At 62.5% G+C, this 18,913-nt stretch overlaps 3 protein-coding genes across 4 annotated transcripts in view; 2 read left to right on the plus strand and 1 right to left on the minus strand.

Annotated features, from left to right (window-relative positions):
* Positions 1-9,954, plus strand: part of ZFPM1 (zinc finger protein, FOG family member 1) — a gene marked incomplete at both ends in the record, with an annotated part of 33,544 nt that extends 23,590 nt beyond the window's left edge. Inside the window, 7 exons of the mRNA XM_082290347.1 lie at positions 2,851-2,984; positions 5,383-5,485; positions 6,179-6,388; positions 6,562-6,792; positions 7,107-7,202; positions 7,305-7,454; positions 7,733-9,954. Coding sequence (XP_082146473.1) covers positions 2,851-2,984; positions 5,383-5,485; positions 6,179-6,388; positions 6,562-6,792; positions 7,107-7,202; positions 7,305-7,454; positions 7,733-9,954 — 3,146 coding nt within the window. The remainder of the gene's footprint in view (positions 1-2,850; positions 2,985-5,382; positions 5,486-6,178; positions 6,389-6,561; positions 6,793-7,106; positions 7,203-7,304; positions 7,455-7,732) is intronic.
* A 1,732-nt stretch (positions 9,955-11,686) lies between these two features.
* CIDEC (cell death inducing DFFA like effector c) lies at positions 11,687-13,059 on the minus strand. Its single transcript, XM_082289826.1, has 5 exons — positions 12,835-13,059; positions 12,561-12,702; positions 12,334-12,483; positions 12,035-12,219; positions 11,687-11,948 (listed from the first exon to the last, which is right to left on the minus strand). The coding sequence occupies exons 1-5, from the start codon at positions 12,882-12,884 to the stop codon at positions 11,756-11,758; spliced, it is 720 nt and encodes a 239-aa protein (XP_082145952.1). The 5' UTR covers positions 12,885-13,059; the 3' UTR covers positions 11,687-11,755.
* Positions 13,060-14,597: 1,538 nt separating this feature from the next.
* The window catches only part of ZC3H18 (zinc finger CCCH-type containing 18), a 43,034-nt gene continuing 38,718 nt past the window's right edge, over positions 14,598-18,913 (plus strand). For both annotated transcript variants that reach the window (XM_082289857.1, XM_082289858.1), the window contains exons 1-2: positions 14,598-14,684; positions 15,120-15,198. The gene's annotated coding sequence lies outside the window, so the exon portion shown is untranslated. The remainder of the gene's footprint in view (positions 14,685-15,119; positions 15,199-18,913) is intronic.

The following is an 18,913-nucleotide window of genomic DNA, read 5'->3' on the forward strand; positions in this document are numbered from 1 at the left end:
TGTCCGTGGGCTCGGGCCGTTCATCTCCGTCACACCCCGTGCCGCAGGAAGACGCAGCCCCATGGCATCCCCACAGGCTTCCTCCCTCCGCTGTGCCCACCCTGGACCCTCGGGATGGGTGGGAATGCAGGTGCCAGGCATCGATCGCCCGGTGGCCATGGGGTGGTGACAGGATTAATCTTTGTTCCCAGCACAGCTCAGCCGGTTCCTTTGGAATCTCTCGATGGGGAGATAAACCAGGAGCAGCCCCGTGGTCCCGGGGTCTGTGTCACACCAGACAGGTGCACCTGGGCTCTCCAGGGGCTTTTCCCCCTTCCTTCCTTCCTCCCTTCCTCCCTTCCTTCCTTCCTGCTGCTTTTCTCTGCGCCCCAAAGCAAACAGGCCGGTCCCTGCCCAGCTTGGTTAATGAGCTGGGAGATAAGCCTGCTCTCGTGATAACGAGGGACCGATGGCCAGGTGAGATACCTGGGGGGTGTTCACCTGCCAGGGCATCCCACAGGGAGCTGCAGCCCATGGACTTTGTTCCAGGACACCCCAGGGGCTGGCAGCAGCTCTTCCCAAGCCTGCAGGCAGTGGGATGCGCCTGGATCTCACAGTGGGATCGCTCCCTGCAGCCTGGCGGTCCCCACGTGGGGACACAGCTTGCCGGCCTTGGGCTTTGTCCCCAGCATGGAACACACAGCATCTCCCAGCCCTCCCCATCATTTTCCCTGTTCCCACTCAGCTGTGCCACGTGTTTAGCTGGAAAAATCATCTTTTCCCTCCGTTTTTCCCTCACTGTGTTCACGTGGCTGCAGCGCCGGGGCTGCGGCAGCATCCCTGGCTGGCACAGGGACCCCCATCCTGCTGGAGGAGCTCTCAGCACCGCTGAGTCGGGGCTCAGCCCCCTTGGTGGGGTTCCAGTGCCCCGTTTTTGGGTGGGTGGAGGCCACGGCCGCGGGGCGCTGGCGGGAACGGGCCCAGCTCCGGCAGCACTATTTTTGTCCCCCTGTCTGGAACGGTTTTCTCTTTATCAGCGCCTGCGTGTTTTCTCTGCTGGGGATTGATACACACAAGATGAAGTGCTCTGACATGGGAAGTGTCAGGCGAACGCTCTTATCTCGGAGACATGGTCTCCTGACCCAAACGCCGCTGATTACCAGTGAGACGGGCAAGGGGGGGCACCGAGGGGGGGCACCCGGAGAGGGGGACGAGGCCGTTGGGCTCCAGTCCCCAAAAGCAGCCGGGATATTCGGGGTGACAAAGCCAGAGTGGAGCCAGCGCTGCTAGGGCTCTCCTGGGGGTTTAGGGGTGGAGGGGAGGGTGGGCAGCTCAGGGATGCTGAGGCTGGAGGGGGTGCAGCACCCCGGCACCACTTTGGGAATCTGATGGGAGGGCACTGGAAATGTGGGAGAATGGGAGGGTCCGACTGCCCCGCTCGGTCCCAAGGCCGCTCTGGTGGTCACTCTGCTCCCCGCCTGCCCCCAGGTCCTTCACAGGAAGGCCCAGCTGGACAAGGAGCTGCTGCTGCTCTTCTTCAGGGTCAGTGTGTGCCAGGGAATAAATCCCAGCAGCTCCTCCAAGGCCTCATCCCTCCTCCTCCTCTTCCCTGGGCTGAGGTGGAGCTGATGAGGAAATGGGCAGGGGGATGCAGGGCAGGAGGATGCCAGGAATGTGGGGGATGTAGGGTGGGAGGATCCCAAGGATGCAGGGCAGGCACGGCCCGTGCCACGCTCCCTCCCAAAACCCCTTTGCAGGGATGAAATCCCAGCTAGAAACAGAGCCAGGATCTCCATGGCCCGGTGGCTTTGGGAGCATTCCCAGGCTGTGGGAATGGGAAGGCAGGGCAGGGGAGCTGTGGCAGAGCCCGTCACCAGCAGTGCAAGGGGCTGTGGCACAGGGATGGAGGGTGGCACGTGCCCTAGCACAGGGACCAGCCTGGTGACCCCAAACACCTCGGGGACCCTGGACACCTTCCCGGACCTCCCAGTGGGCAGCAGGTTTTGCCGAGGTGGCACGGGCTGCTGCCCTGGGATGTGCTCCGGGCAGTCCCCAGTGGCCCGGGGTGGCGGGAGGGGACCCGCGGGTGGCAGTGGCACCTGGGCGATCGCAGGTGACACCACCCAGCGCTCCCAGTCGCTCACCTCAGCTCACCCCAGCGCCGGGAGGATCCAGATGTCAGCCCTGCTAATAAACACATCAGATTTCAATCTCCGCAGCCATGGGATCGCTTTATCCTCCCCGCGCTCCCGGCTCCAAAGGCAATTTTGCCTTCAGCCAGCGCAGCCTCCTCCCTTCCCACGGGCCCCGGACTGGCTGCATCCCCTCGGCGCTTCAGGGGACTCCTTGTCCTGGAGCAGGGCGGGGGGTGATCCCGCGGGGCTCGGAGCATTCCCGGCCGCAGACGGGCTGCCTTTGGCTCGCTGTCCCCGGGGAGCAGCTCGTTTTTGGGGGGCGGCAGCCGGCGAGGGGCAGGCAGCGCATCCATCTGGGTATTGGTTACCTGCCATCTTATCTGCGCTCCCAAAGACAAAGGCACAGTTAAAACATTTTCGAGCAGCCTTCATAGCGTATTAACATGTTATCTAACCCATTAAACCAGAGCCTTATCAGATAATCAAAGCCATTAAGCCCTGAAGCTGCTGCGACTTTGGGTGCGGGGATGGGAAACGCTCCTTCCGCTCCGCCGTGCCGGGCCCGGACCCCCCGGGCCGTGCCGGGACCCCCCGGGAAGGGGATGGATCCCCCCACGGGACACCCACCAGCAGCTCCCGGCTCCAGCTGGGTGCCCGCATCCCCTGGGGTTTGGGGTGCTGCAGGCCAGGGGGGTTTGGGGTGCATCCCGCTGATGCTGTGCCTGTCTCCCCGCAGATGAGCTGGATCTGGAGGTGCAGGAGGGGCAGAGACGGGTGCGGACCCGCAGGAGCCTCCCCGAGGGCTTCTCCTGGGGCCCCTTCCAGGGCAGCATCCACAGCGAGCCGGCATCACCGGGGCACGGCGACACGGTAAGGGGCACCCCGAGGGCACGGTGGAGGGGGAAACAAGCCCTCTTTGGGCAGGATTTTCCCTGCTTGAGCTCCTCACCCCCTGGGAATCTCCTGGTTTGGGTGCCCAGGAGGTTTCCCTGCCACTCGAGAGCATTCCCACGGGCAGGGGACAGGATGTTGCCACCCCGTCTGTCCCCTCTGCACGGGCGGCTTGGTGGCACCTGTCGCCTCACACAGGAGATGGGATCTGGCTTTCCTGCCTCAGAGTTGCTCCCTGGGGACTCTGGTCGTGCCTGGGAAGGACCAGCAGCCGTGGGGAAGGGGCAGGAGAGGAGCACTGAGGGGACACCAGGGGCTGGTGGCTGTTGGTGGCCATTGGTGCCATCAGCGGGGGGAGCCCCAGAGGAGGGGGGTGCCCATGAGTGTGCTGTGGGCGTTTTTGGGCTCTGGATCCTCCATCCCAGCCACATCCTTCCCTCCACGTCCCCCCCGAGCCGCACACAGGCACCTCCAGCCCAGGATCCTCAAGGCCTGGCTCCATCCCCACCTCTTCCTCCTCCTCCTCCTCCTCTCTCCTTTGCTCTTTTTTTTTTTCTTCCTTCTCTTTTTTTTTCTTTTTTTTAAGCTCAGGCCCGTTTATCTTTGCTGAATTAAATCCTTGATTAACCCTTATCTGCCCAGTTTGGCTCCCTATCTCCCGGTTGGCGCCGTGTGTCCAGACACCCGGTACAGGATGATTGATTTCCCGAAGATATGCGCGGCTTTTTTCTGATACTTCATTTATTGTCTAAATATTTTTGCTCCCATTTCAGCAGCTCCCTTATCGAGCCCGGCTGATGATTCCCAGCCCTGCTCTCCTCTGCCACTCTCCTCCCTCCCTATCTCTGCTCAGGGAAGGGAGGAAGGAATCGCAGCCCCATCCCTGATAGGGGCTGTCGCCCTCAGGTCCCTCCGTCTTTGTTGCTGGCGGCGGTGGGGGGGTGTGCAGGGGGTCTCCCCCAAATCCTGCCCGGCTCTGCTCTTCATCTCCATGTGGGAGATGATCCCAGCCTGGGGTTTTAGTGGGAGCTGGGAGCACTGGATGGCTTTGATATTCTGTGGCTGGAGCACCGTGTGTGCCCATCGCCTGCTGGTGGAGAAGGAGAAAGAAGAGGAGGAGGGAAAAGATGAGGAGGAGGAGGAGGAGGAGGATGTCTGCCCGCCCCCAGCTGATCCCCAAAAGATCCTTGCTCAGGAAGGTGTGGAAACCCTCAGGCAGACAGCTCGGGGTGCCAAGGGGATGTGAAGGCCCTCTGGGACTGACCCCCAGGTCCCTCGGTGCCCCGTGTCCCCCCCAGGCCGGGCTGCAGCGAGGGCAGGGGCCGTGCCGATGCGCCATCCCGGCGGATGCGGAGCAGATAGGGTTTCCGATGGTTATCAGCCGGTGCGGAGCGGAGACAGCGACCTCTTTGTTCCAGGGAGAACAAGGAAGGGCTTCACGCCGGGGCTGGGGCCGTCACGGGGAGCTGGCGTGGGCACCCTGGGGTGCTGGCAGCACCTTGGGGTGCCACAGGGTCCTGGGCAGCGCAGAGACCTCCCTCCATCGGGGGTACCCACCGGTCTCCCCATGCCGGGAGCGAAATTCCAAAGGGACCCTCCTCTCCTCGAGGGTGCCTCGCCCATGTGGCACCAGTGGTGCCCATCCCTGTGCCCCATGCTGGGGGTCCCAAAGCCCCCAGCCCCATTTCGGGTGTCTGCAGGGGCGGGTGGGTTCCCCCACACTGTGAGAGGTGCACACCCCTGTGCCAGTGTGTCACACCCCTGTGCCAGTGTCACACACATGTGCCAGTGTGTCACACCCCTGTGCCAGTGTCACACCCTGTGCCAGTGTCACACATGTGCCAGTGTGTCACACCCCTGTGCCAGTGTCACATGCCTATGCCAGTGTCACACCCCTGTGCCAGTGTGTCACACATGTGCCAGTGTGTCACACCCCTGTGCCAGTGTCACACCCCGTGCCAGTGCCTCACACGTGTGTTGGGGGCTTTATCACGCTGCCAGCACTCGGCTCCTGGCAGTGATAAGGCCCCAACCGGCTGCGACTGTCAGGCTGAGTTGGAGGGGTTGGAAATATTGGGATGGATAATTAGATTTCATATCGTTACTGCAGCAGCCATCGGAGGATCAGGGAGATTAATTTCCCCCCCCTTGTGCTCATTAATATTCATTAGAATGCGGGGAGCTGGGCATGGGCTGAGCAGGGAGGGCTGTGACCCCTCCAGCAGCCCCTCAGCGTGACCCCAGCAGGTTTTGGGGAGCGCTGTGACCCCCCTGGCAGCCCCTCAGTGTGACCCCAGCGGGTTTTGGGGAGCGCTGTGACCCCCCTGGCAGCCCCTCAGTGTGACCCCGGTGCTGACCCCCTGTCCCTGCCCCACAGAGCCCCCCCGTGACGCTGGTGCTGGGGGACGAGAGCTGCTGGCTGTCCTGCCTGCCCCTCGTGCCCGGAGAGCCCAATGCCAACGCCGTCATCTACAGGAAGGGTTGGTACTGGGGGCAGTGGGGGTGGGAGGAGAGGGGTCCCCCTCTGTGTCCCCCTGTCCCAGTGTCTGCTCCCCCTGTCCCACCACTGGCTGTCCCCGGGCACGTCCCTGTCCCAGCGTCCCTGGGGAGGGGAGGGTCCCAGCAGGGATGGGAGCAAGGATGGGCACAGGGATGGGCACAGGGAAGAGCATAGGGATGGGCACAGGGATGGATGCAGGGATGGACGCAGGGATGGGCACAGGGATGGTTGTAAAGATGGGCACAAGGATTGGCACAGGGATGAGTGCAGAGATGAGTGTAAAGATGGATGGATGGATGCAGGGATGGACACGAGGATGGATGCAGAGATGGGCACAGGAATGGGTGTAAGGATGGACGTGGAAATGGGCACAGGGATGGGTGCAGGGATGATGCAGAGATGAGCGTAGCGGTGGATACAGGGATGGATGTAGGGATTGATGCAGGGATGGACACAGGGATACGTGCAGAGACAGGCACGAGCCGGAGCGGCGGGTCCGGGCAGGCTCCACGGGGCTCAGCACGGGCAGACACCGCCATCTCCAGGCCACGGCCGGGAGGAAGCAGCGGCCGCTGCCGGGACCGCGGGGACAAGGCGGGACAGAGGGGACGGGCCAGGCAGGCGGCAGGACGGGATGAAGCGATCCCCGCTCACCGTTGTCCCCCCATCCCAGATGAAGCCCTGTGGTGCCGGACAACGCGAGCGCTGCGGGAGGACGAGCCCCTGAGCGCCTTCGTGATGGCAGAGCCACCAGCTGTCCCCAACCACGGGGTGAAAGCAGAGCCTGGCGAGTCCCCGTACCCGGCGGCACTGCACTCGGACATCCAGCTGCTGCCACAGCAGGCCGGCATGGCCGCCATCCTGGCCACCGCCGTGGTCAACAGTGAGTGCTGGGGACACGCAGGGAGGGACACGCGGGGAGGGACACACGGGGAGGGACACACGGGGAGGGACACACGGGGAGGGACACGCGGCACTGCAACCCTGCCAGGGCTCCCCAGCCTGTCACACAAGCGATGTCCCTGTCCCGATGTCCCTGTCCCTTGCTCTCCACAGAGGACGTGTTCCCGTGCAAGGACTGCGGGATCTGGTACCGGAGCGAGCGCAACCTCCAGGCCCACCTGATGTACTACTGTGCCAGCCGGCAGAGCGCCGGCGCCGGCTCCCCCGCCCTGGATGAGAAGCCCAAGGAGACATATCCCAATGAGAGGGTCTGCCCCTTCCCACAGTGCAAGAAGAGCTGTCCCAGTGCCAGCTCCCTGGAGATCCACATGCGGAGCCACAGCGGTATGGCACAGCACAGCACAGCACCCCTCCTCTGGAGGGACAGGGAGGCTGGGGGGTGGCAGCATGGTGACCAGTTAGAGGAGGTTCACCCCAGCTGAGCTAGTGGAGGGGTAGGGAGGATATGGGGCTGGAGCACAGTGAGCAGTGGGATGAAGTTCTCCCCAGCTGGGTCACTGGTTTGGCACAGCTCACTGGTAGGTCTTCATCTCAGACCTGCAGAGACAGGGGGATCTGGCCCTATGGGGTGGCCCTGTGGGTGTCCCCACAGTCCCTGTCCCCCTCCCCTCAGCACTGAGTGTCCATCTGTCCGGCAGGAGAGCGGCCGTTCGTCTGCCTGATCTGCCTGTCCGCCTTCACCACCAAAGCCAACTGCGAGCGGCACCTGAAGGTGCACACGGACACCCTGAACGGTGAGTGTCCCATGGGGACAGCCCCGTCCCCTCCGGCACAGCCCAGGGATGGGCACTGTCCTTCCCACCCTGCCCGCTCAGCCCCGTGCCCTGTCCCCTCAGGTGTCTGCCACAGCTGTGGCTTCATCTCCACCACGAGGGACATCCTGTACAGCCACCTGGTCACCAACCACATGATCTGCCAGCCGGGCTCCAAGGGCGAGGTGTTCTCACCAGGATCAGCCCTTCCTGCTGCCAAACCCCTCGCTCCTGGTGAGTCCTGGGGCTGTGGCCATGGGGGACACGGGATGGCATTGTCACGGAGGGCTTGTCCCCAGCTGGGCCTGGTGGTGGGAAGGGAGGTGGGGACAGGACAGTGTCCCCGTGCCAGGACATTGAGAATGGGGAACAAAGCAGGATCCCTGTGCCAGAGGCGTTGGGAACAGGGGGCACGGCAAGCATCCCTCTGCCAGGATGTGTGGAACAAGGAACGGGGCGAGCATCCCTGTGCCGGGGCTGTCGGTGACACTGTCGCCTCTGTCCCCCTGCAGGGCTGAGCCAGCCGAACAACGCGTCCCTGCGGAAGTGCAGCCTGAGCGCGTTCCTGCCCGAGGCGCTGCCGGCCCTGCCGCAGCACGTGGTGCTGCCCGGCCCCCCGCCCGGCCCCGACACCGCCCCGGTACCGGCACCAGCACCGGCACCGCCCGCCTCGCCCCCCGACCCCAGGGCCGGCAAACTCTCGCCCCCAGCCCAGCCACAGAACGGGGAAGGGCCTTCATCGGCATCCTCCTCCTCTTCCTCCTCCTCCACGTCCGGCGAGCCCGTGCGCATCAAGGAGGAGCCGGCCGGCAGCCCGGCCAGCGAGGCGGAGGCCCCGAAGAGCGGGGAGGGGGCCGGCAGCCCCGACGCCGGCTCCCGGACCTCGTCCCCCCGCAGCCTGCCCTCGGCCAAGGTCAAGTCGGAGCTCGCCAGCCCCACGCCGGGCTCCAGCCCCGTGCCCAGCGAGCCGGGGACGGGCACGGCCGGCGGCACCGTCTTCCTCCCGCAGTACGTGTTCGGCCACGAGGCCGCGGTGGTGCCGCAGGCGTCGGAGATCCTGGCCAAGATGTCGGAGCTGGTGCACAGCCGGCTGAAGCAGGGCCATGGGGGCGCGGTGCCGCCCGCCATCTACCCGGGCACGCCGGTGCCCAAGGGGGCCACCTGCTTCGAGTGCGAGATCACCTTCAACAACATCAACAACTACTACGTGCACAAGCGCCTGTACTGCTCCAGCCGGCACCTGGCCGAGGACAGCCCACCCGGGGCACGCAAGCTCAAAGCTCCCCCCGGGGTGCCCAAGGGTCCCCCCGCCCCGGGGACGCTGCTGTCCCCTCCGGCGGGCAACGGGCAGGGCCCTGCAGCGGGGGACGGGGACGCCGGCCGCGATGCCACACCGCCGGCCACCGCGCCAGAGGGCAAGGCTGAAGAGGGGGGCACCAAAGCGGGGTCCCCCGAGGCGGAGGGGGGGTCGGGGCGGTGCAGCGAGGACAGCCAGAGCCCCAGCAGCTCGGCGGGGGACGAGGGGGACGAGGACCCCAGCAAGACGCTGTGCGAGGCGTGCAACATCCGCTTCAGCCGCCACGAGACCTACGTGGTGCACAAGCGCTTCTACTGCGCCTCCCGGCACGACCCTCCCCTGCGCCGCCCCGCCGCCCCCAAAGTGCCCTTCGTGCCGCAGCCGCTGCGCACCCGCAAGCGCCGCAAGCTCTACGAGATCCACGGCGCCGCTCGCCGCCCCGCCGAGCCCCCGCCGGCACCGGAGCCCCCGCCCGCAGAGCCGCCCGCGGCCGCCCCCGAGCCCCGCGCCAGCCCCGACGCCGAGGGTCCCATCGACCTGAGCAAGAAGCCGCGGTGGCAGAGCGAGCCGGCACCGGTACCGACACCGACACCGGCCCCGCTGCTGCCCCTGGCCGACTACCACGAGTGCACCGCATGCCGCATCAGCTTCAACAGCCTGGACGCGTACCTGGCGCACAAGAAGTACCAGTGCCCGGCCACGCCGCTGCAGCCCCGCACCCTCGAGCACCTGCAGAAGATGAAGGGAGCCATGGCCGCCCCCCTCAAGGGCCGGCGCAGCCCCGGCAGCCCCGGCGAGGGGGACCCCGAAGGATCGGTGCGGGTGCGGGCAGCCCCGGCGGGGAGCCCCGGCATCCCCTACCCCGGCGCGGACTCGCTGCAGCGTCACCCCAAGGGTCCCCTGGCACCGCCGGGGGCCAAGGGTCCCCTCGCCGCCTGTCCCTACTGTCCCCTCAACGGGGCCATCAAGGGCGACCTCCTCGAGCACTTCCGAAACGCCCACGGGCTCTTCGTGGCCAAGCCGCCGGCGGGGGCCGGGCAGGGGCTCCCGGACGCGCTGGCCCCCGGTGCCGGCAGGACGCCCGAGCCCCCGCTGCCCGCGGCGTCCCCCCCTCGCCCGCCCGGCCCCCGCCTCCGCCGGGACAGCGTCACCGCCAAGGAGGGCCGGGACAGCCCCCGGCCCCCCGGCTCCCCCCGGGCCCCCGCCTCGCCCGGAGCCCCCGAGGGACTGCGGGAAGCTGCCCGCAAGCCCCCCACGCCCCCGGCCTACACGGACAGGGGGGTGCAGACCCCTCCGGCCAAGGCGGTGCCCGGCCCGGTGCCCAACGGCAACCACAGGTACTGTCGCCTCTGCAACATCAAGTTCAGCAGCCTGTCCACCTTCATCGCCCACAAGAAGTATTACTGCTCCTCCCACGCTGCCGAGCACGTCAAGTAACCCCCCCAGAGCCCCCCGCCACCGCTCGGGGGGCTGCAGGGGCTGGGGGATGGAACCGGTGCCTGACACCCCCCGTGCAGGGGTCAGGGTGATGGAGGACTACCCCCAGCAGGCTCCACGGGGGCAGCTGCAGCATCTGGAACCCCAAATTTACCCGGGTTGGGGGGTGAGGACCCTGCGGTGGGAGCGTGGTGCTGGTGGGAGTCAGCCCCCACCTCTTCCCGGGGAGAAACTGAGGCAGGGGGATGGTGCACGGCGCTGCCCTGGGGGCTGCAGGGGGCTTTTCCCCCAGGTAGACACTACGGGGCTGGGGAGGGGGTGTGAGGGGTACAGGCTTGGCCCCAGCACCCCCGGAAATACGGGGGTGGCCCTGCCGCAGAGCAGAGCCGGCGCTGGGAGCGAGGACGGAGCTGCCCTGGGAGCTGTGTGTATAAGTGTGTACAGAAATAAATATGTCTGCTAAACACCTGCGTGGGGGCGGGGACACTGCGGGGCTGGCACGGCCACCGGCAGCCCGAGGGGCCGGGGGAGGTGGCCACCGGGTGTGTACAGCCATGGGGTGACAGTGGCACGGGCGAGGCAGGGCAGTGCCCACGCTGTCCCTGGTGCCCCTGGGTGGCACTGCATCAGCACGGGGAGGTCACACATCTGTGCCATGGGGCAAAGTCGCTGCTCCCAGACGGGGCTCAGCTGGTGCTGATCCTCATTACTTATCAGGCTAATTAAGTCCCTACAGCCCCAGCTGGGGCTCAGGTCTCTGCCACATGATCAGTTCCTGCGCTGCAGCTCCAGGCCCTGCAGTAGGTGCCCAGGTGAGTGTGGCTCAGCTCAGGTGTCCCCCACAGTGTGACACGGGGTGGGGGGAATGGCTCTAAGGATCCCCAGAGCGTGGCCTCTCACCTCCCCACAGCTCATCCCAGTAGTCCCAGTCCAGCACAGGGGGGTAGTGGATTGTTGCCCTCCCTCCCACCCTCTCTGGCAGGGGTTGTGCTTCAGGATCTTTCTGGACTCCCCCTGCACACTTGGGGATAGCCCCCCCAAGGGCCAGGTGGCTGGAGCCCAGTGCCCCCAGCTCGGTTTGTTTCCCAGCTGGTATCCCTGGAGCTGGTGGGCCCTTGGGATCCCCGTGGACAGAGCCAGGCCAGCACCAGCACTGGGGATTGTGCAAGGCTGGAGTGGGCACAGTGAGCCCCTGCCCAGGGCTGCCACGGGGGCTGGGGACCCCAGGGACCAGAACACCTCCTCCAGGGCATGAGGGCTGTCCTTCTGTGCCAGCCCTGCACAGTCAGGGACACAAGGAGCAGGGAAATCTTTCATCCCTTTAAAGGGAGCAAGGACAGGCGTGGCACCAGCTGCCACAGGCCAGGGGCTTTGGGATTTGCCCCATCACCGTGTTGTGGGTGGCTGCAGTGCCAGGGGGTGGGAGACAGGCTCTGGTGCCAGGGAGGAGGAGGGTGATGAAGGCAGCAGTTCCCCTGGCGAAGCACTTGCGACAGGTCCCCTCCTCTCACCTCTTACACCACCACCTCAGCGTGCCAAGCAGTGCAAGGGCTGCGTGTCCTGGGTGTCCCCCCCGCAAAGATGACACAAGACGCAGCTGAATGCAGGAGAACTTGACTTAAATAAATATATTTACAGAGCAGCAGCTATTCCAGAGCAGATCTGGCCACACTCAGCCAGCGGAGTGCAAGGAGAGGTTGTGCCACCAAGGCAGCCTCTGCCCAGGCATTGACCTAGTGGGGTGCTGGGACCCCCGAGGGCTGGGGAGACAGAGGAGGGGACAGGCCAAGCCAGCCAGCCCTCACTGCAGCATCTTCTTGTAGGGTAGGGCAGGGAGGCTGCGGGGCAGGAGGCTCTGAAGGGGGACAGGGCTCTTCTCCTCTTCCTTCTGCTCCTCCTCGGTGGCGTCCAGCAGCTGCTGCATGTAGCATGAGGTGCCCAGCAGGACGTGGCCCGTGGCCTGCATGGTGAACAGCGTCCAGCGCAGGGCTTCCCTGGGCAGGGAGAAGGGGGTCAGCATGCCACGGAGGGGCTGGGCAGTGTCCCTGCTCCCAGAGTGTCCCCAGCCCCCCGTGCTCACTTCACCAGGCGCCGGGCCCCGTAGCAGCGCAGGTCGTAGGACATGCTGTAGGTGCCATACAGGGTGGCTTTGACGTTGAGGCAGCCCAGGTCCTTCGGGTTGGTCTTGTACAGGTCGAAGGTGACGCAGGCGACGTCGATCCTGCGCGGGGGCTTGCGGGACAGGCTCACCTGGTAGCCACGTGTCTAAGGAAGAGCGGGACCGCGGTCACCCGGTGCACCCCACCCTCCCAGTCCCACCTCCAGTGTGGGCCAGACAGGACAAAACCAGCCTCCTGCCCCTCTCAGGGATCCCCTCACCTTGGGGGCAGTCCAGGTCTGCTCCTTGCTCAGGGCCATCAGTGCCGTGCCCTCCTCCAGCGTCCGGAAGAACGACTCCGTCTCCACCGCGGTGCCATCCTCGTCCAGCACCAGCATGATGGGCGCCGGCAGGGCCAGGGCGCTCTGAGCCTGCAACGGGGCTGGGGGTGAGCAGGGCTGGGGACGGCCCCTGGACGGACAGCCAGAGCCCAGACAGACAGACAGACCTGGCGCAGCAGCTCGGCGAGGCTCGGGGCCATGACGCCCTTGCGCAGGCTGCGGTCCCAGTTGCACACGCGGTAGGGCCGGGGCGGCGGGGCCGGGCCCGCCAGCAGCTGCTGGGTCATGGAGGCACTGGCCGAGACACATCTGGGAAGGGATACAGGGATCGGGGTGTCCTGAGAGCCAGCACCGCCCCCCGGCAGTGCCAGCAGCCCGGGGAGCAGGGAGGGCTCTGATGCGATGTCCCCATCCTGGGGACAGGGGCTCCACGGCACTTACTTGGAGACGGGGACAGCCAGGCGCTGGCTCAGGGATTTGGCATAATCCATCTTCCAAGGAGCACGGAGCACTCTGTGGGGAGGAAGGACAGTGGTCCCGTCAGCTCCTGTCCTCTCAAGACCTGTTCCCACCAGTACCCTGCACGCCGCTCCAGGGGATCTTCCACTCCTTTCAGCTCCTGTCTGCTCCAGGAGATCTCTCCACTGGCAATTCCAGTGACAGAATTGAGCCTGAGCTCTGAGATCTCTCCACTGGCAATTCCAGTGACAGAATTGAGCCTGAGCTCTGAGATCTCTCCACTGGCAATTCCAGTGACAGAACTGAGCCTGAGCTCTGTCACCGCTGCCTTTACAGGGGCTGGTCCTGCCCTTTGGCAGGGGCCAGGCCAGCGGTGGCCACCCGGCCAGAGTCCCCTGCCAGCAGGGCTCTTGCGTAAAGGGACACGTGGGAGCCTGAGTCAGCGCTGGAGCAAAGGTGAGACACCAACCCCGGGGCTGTGCCTGTGCTCTGGGCCCTCAGAGAGGGCAGCCAGGGCTTTGGGAGTCAGAGACACCCATGGGAGCACCCCCAACCCTGCTGATCCAGGGATATCTCCAGCCAGGCACTAGCTGAGGGGCTCCAGGGGTATCTCCAGCCAGGAGCCTCATGGTGGAGGATCCAGTGGACCATCCCCATCCCCATCCCCATCCCCATCCCCATCCCCATCCCCATCCCCATCCCCATCCCCATCCCCATCCCCATCCCCATCCCCATCCCCATCCCCATCCCCATCCCCATCCCCATCCCCATCCCCATCCCCATCCCCACCTTTGGCAGATCCCAGCTCTTCTCCTCTGGATCACCCCCGTCAGCCTCACCTCACCTTTTATACCTGTCGCAGACACTCCTCCCCCCTGGCCACACCCTCTCCTGCCCCAACCAGTCCCAGCTGGGGGATCTGGGCATTGCCCTGGTGAGGAGACACTGCGGGAGCTGGGCATGGGCGGGCTGGAGAAGGGAAGGCTGGGAGGGGATCCCATCGAGGGGTGTCAGAGGACAGTGCCAGGCTCTGTTCAGTGGTGCCCGGCGACAGCAAGAGGAGCCACGGCCACGAACTAAAACACGAGAAGTTCCACTTCGACACGAGGAAGAACCTCTGTCCATGGAGGGCGGCAGAGGCCTGGAACAGCTGCCCAGGGAGGGCGTGGGGTCTCCCTGTCTGGAGACATTCCAGTCCCACCTGGACGTGTTCCTGTGCCACCTGCTCCAGGTGCCCCCTGCCTTGGGCTGGATGATCTCCAGAGCTCCCTTCTACCCTAACTATTCCCTGACTCTGTGGCACGCGTGTGCCCCGTCCCTGTGTGTGTGTGTGCGTGTGTGTGCGCGCGGCCTGTGCACATCTGGAGCCACGCGTGTGCCCCCACGAACATCTGTCCAGCCGCGCGCGCGCACGGACCCTTGCACCTCCCTGCCCCTCCACGTGCTCGCGTGTGCGCCCACGCACGCCTGCACACACACGCCGTTCACGTGTCCACGCGTTCACCTGTCCGCGCACCTGTGCGCGCACACGCGTGCCCCGTCCTTGCCGTGCGCGGCCCCTTTAAGACGCGGCCCCTTTAAGGCGCGCGCGCGCGCGCGGGGGGGGTTGCGGAGCGCGCGCGCTCCCCCCTCCCCTCCTCTCGCCTCGAGCCGGGGCCCGTCGCGAGCGGATGACGTCACGCCATGGCCGCCCTGCGCCGCCGCGAGTAGAGGCCGCTCCGCCGCCCCGTCCCGCGCTGCCGCCGCCGCCCCGCCGGCCCCCGCCGCCCCCGGCCCGCCCCCGCCGCGCCCCGCCCCGCACCGCGCCGGGCCCCCGCCGCCCCCCGACACCGGTGAGCCGCCGCCCGCGCTGCCGCGGCCTAGCGCCGGAGAGGGGGGGGGGGGCGGGCCCGGGCCCGGCGGGAGGAGGGGGAGGGGGAAGCGCGGGGCGGGGGCGGCCCCGGGGAGGGGGGGAGAGGGGGAACCCCCCGGGAGTGGGCCGGGATGGGGGACGGGGAGGGGAGGGGAGGGCACAGCGCTCCTTTAAAAGGGGGTCGGGGGCGGGGCGTGGGGAGCCTGGAGGGCGTTTGGGGATGGGAGAGTGGGGAAATCAATGAATTCCCCCCGTTTCTGTGGGGTAATGAATGGGAAGGGGCGGCCCCGGCTTTGGCGGGTGCCGTAGTTGTGGGTGGGTGTTGGGGACAGCCGGGTCTCGTCGGGGGGCGTTGGGAGGGTGGGACAGAGCGCAGGGGTGCAGGTGGCTCTGACTGTGCCCTCTCCCCCGGCAGTGGGAACAGGGACAGCAACAGCAGCCGCGGCCCGGGGGGCACAGCAGGAGGAGCCCAGCCTGGCAGGAGACCCTCTGAGGTGAGGGGGACACGAGCTGGGGACCCCAGAGCAGCACGAGCTGCACGTGCGAGGGGGTCCTGACGTGGGTTTGGGGTTTGTCACCTGCGGGGTCAGTTCTGAGGTAGATTTGGGGTCCACCACCTGCAGGGTCAGTTCTCAGGTGAGTTTGGGGTCCACCACCTGCAGGGTCAGTTCTCAGGTGAGTTTGGGGTCCACCACCTGCAGGGTCAGTTCTCAGGTGAGTTTGGGGTCCATCACCTGCAGGGTCAGTTCTGAGTTGGGTTTTTGATCCATCACCTGCAGGGTCAGTTCTGAGGTAGATTTGGGGTCCATCACCTGCGGGGTCAGTTCTGAGTTGGGTTTTTGGTCCATCACCTGCAGGGTCAGTTCTTAGGTGAGTCTCCTAAGAGCTGTAGCAAGAACAGCACCTCCAGGGTGTGAATTCTTTCTTTCTGAGGTTTACCTGGATTCAGGAAAAGTGTCCCAGTTTATCAGGACAGCTCTTTGCCAAACTGCTGATCCAAAATCATTCTTTTGGGTGGGATTATCCCCAAATCCTTCAGGTTCAGGTATAACCCTGCTGGTTGTCTCTTCCTGAGGCCCTGAGAGCTCACACTCAGCATTTGCTGGGGGACAGCTGCAGGAGGAGCAGTAGGAAAATCAGCTGTGCTGGGAAAACAAACTCCAGCTGCTTTTCCCTTCAGGTTTCCAGTACAAAGCCATGGGGAACATTCTCCACGGGAGCTCTCTGAGCTCCTCTTCATCCCGAGCTCCTGGAAATGCCTCTCACCAACAAACTGATCCCACAAGGCAGCTGAGTTTGGGGCATTAAAGGGTTCCCTGAGAGCTGCTGAATTTCCAGGGCATCCTCCACCTCAGAGCTCCCTCTGGATGGCAGAGAAATGAGGATTTTGGTTAATTAACCCTGTTAACCACCGGAATTCCAATCAGGGCAGGGCTGCACACAAGTTCATCCTTTCAGTGTTCCTTGTTCCCCCTTTCCTGGATCCTGAGGTATTTTATTTCCTTCTCCTGCTGTCTCTGCTCTTCCCTGTTTTTCCGTGTGTTGGTTCCTGCCTTTTGTTTCTGCTTGGCCTCTGTTTTTGCAGTTCTTTGTTCCCTAAATCTTTCTGTGCTGCCTTTCTCTCCTCACCTGTCCTGTCAGCACTATTCCCATTCTCTCTCCTCAGCTCCCTCATTGTTCCTGGCTGCACTTAGACCCTGCTCCAGAACTTTTCTGCTCTGCTTTAACCCCTGGATTGCATGGAGCTGATTCACAGGGACATTTTCACGTTGCATGGAGCTGTTTGCCCTTTAGGAAGTGGATTTTTTCCTTTTATCCCAAAGATTTCAGCCTGAAGGAAGGAACTTCCTCTCTCTTCTTTCCTTCCCACCTGTCCTGTGACCTCCCCCAGGGCTGTGAGGGGGACAGAAGTTGGGAATGTGCTTGGTTCTTGACATCCATGAAAATTTGTAGGATTTTAAGGCTCTGCCAAGCTCCAGGTTTTTATAGGTACTCAGTTCCTGGCTGGAATTCCTTCCTTCTTCATTTTGCACCTTTTGGTGCTGTTTAATTAGCAAAAGAGGGGAAGTTGGGCCTGATTTTGCAAAAGGAGCTGCTGGGTAAGAAGAATTCCTGCTCTGACTCCTCTGGCCTTGGACAAATCAACTGACAAAAGTGTGAGGTTCAGGATATTATTTAAAATGTGTCCTGGGATTCCCTGGCGAGGTGGAAGTGGAGTTTTAAAAACAGCTTAAGTAGCAAAGGGCTTTTCTCTCCCTGCCTTCAGGCTGTGCCAAGGCTGCTTGATCTCGGTGCTTTAAGTTAAAAAAATCTTGGATGTCATTAAGCTTTGATAAGAATGTGTTATAAAGGAAGTGAAGCAGCTGAATTTAAATTTCTGTAGCATCTCCACAATTTTCTCCCCCTCTTTTTAGGGGGGGAAATGTGTAATTTTAAGTGTTTCCAGCAAGGCTGGGAGGCTTCACTGGGAATAAATTGGCTCCTTCCTGGTGCATCCAGTGCAGGTGAGGATGGCCAGGTAGGAGGAGCATCTCTGCCATGGAACACTGATAAATTAAGGAGCAGTTCATGCTTCATTCCCTAATTTAAAATATTCCAGAGCTGGGAAACTTCCGAGTCACTGATGCGAACTGAAAGCTCTTCTTTCCTAACTCAAAAACACGATTAAACCCCAGCTGGGTTGCTGAGGAGTTTTCCCCACTTTCTGTGTTCGTGGGATGCCTGATCCTGCTGCCTGCAGCACTGGCAGGGACAGAATCCAGAGGGAACAACTGGAGGGAAAGGCTGGCTCCACCTGTGGGGCCAGCAGTGCCATCTGCTCCCCCCAGGGAGCAATTCTGCTGCCACATCCTCAGCTCCTTCCCCAACAGCGTGTGACCTGCTTTGAAGAGGCTTTCAGCTCACTGAGGCATGCCCAAATCATTCCAAAAACAGGGGAAAAGACACTTCATTTTTTGCCTGAAAATGCCCCTTATTTAGTGCATTTACTCCTAAACCTCCCCGTGGAAGGGCTGTCCCAGCTTGTTTAGCCTGGAAACAGCAGAGGTTTGTGAGCCTGGATGGAATTCCCAGTGCCCTGTGCTGCTCCAGGCTGCCTCAGCCCTGCAGGAAAGGAACATTTGACACACTTTGAGCAAACAGAGGCAGTTTTGGAACAGAAATAGTTGTGCAGCTGGGACCAAAGGCAGCTTTGCCTGAATTTTCAAGATTTTTTTCAAAGATAAAAGGCTGCTCAGTGAGAAGCATTAATACATCCCTGCTTCTTGCCTGAGCTGCAAGTCAAACAAGCTTATCTGGGGCTTAGGAGTTAATTTTTTGCTTTTATAACTGGTTGTGAATCAGGAAGAAACTGGCTTAGTTTTAAGGCACAAAAAAAGGCCAAGTTTAAGGTGAGGGAGGGATGAAACCTGGGGGTTTCTGCTCTGCCACTTAGGTCACTGTTGCTTGATTTTAAATACTTCCATGTAGTCACTTTTCTCAGGTTTTTGTGATATTTGCCTTTATGTTTCACTAAAGGGCAGCAGAAGGCAATTTTTAAAAGCCTCAAATGTATAAAACCCCAAAACAACCCCTAAAAAAACATCTCAAAAAGATCCAAAACCTTTCAGGATTTGGGATAAATCGTGATTTGCAGATTTAAAAAGCCTCCTCAGAAAAACCTCTCACAATTCCAGAGGTTTGGGATAAATTGTGATTTGCAGATTAAAAACCATCTAAAAAAAAAAAAACCCAAACCCTTGCAGAATTTGACAGATTTGGAATAAATTGATTTTCAGATTTGTTTAAGACAACACTTACAACTGGAATTAAACTTGCTGTCCTGTTTTATCATTAGGCAGTTTTCCTTTTAATTTCCACCTCCCAGGATTCTTTTCCTGCTGCTGATTTTACCTTTGGCCATCTGGGCTTTGTTTTGGGGCATTTCCACAGAGGGTAAGATTGCTGCCAAAATCTGCCTTTGTTGGTTTTGGGGAATCTCGGAGCAACAGCCCAATCCCTGAATCCAAGCAAATACACCCCAAAAACCCCTCTCTGCCTGGATTCTGTGAACTCTTCTCACTTGGGGCATCGTTTATTGCATTTCTTATCATTTCTGCTGATGGAAATTAATAGGAAATTATTACAACTGCTGGATGCTCTGGATTTTTATAAGAGCTTTAATAGCTGCTGTGGAGGTCAGTGGTTTATATTCCTCCCCATCAGAACATA

This window comes from Coloeus monedula (assembly GCF_965178545.1).
Source record: "Coloeus monedula genome assembly, chromosome: 13".
Lineage (NCBI taxonomy): Eukaryota > Metazoa > Chordata > Aves > Passeriformes > Corvidae > Coloeus > Coloeus monedula.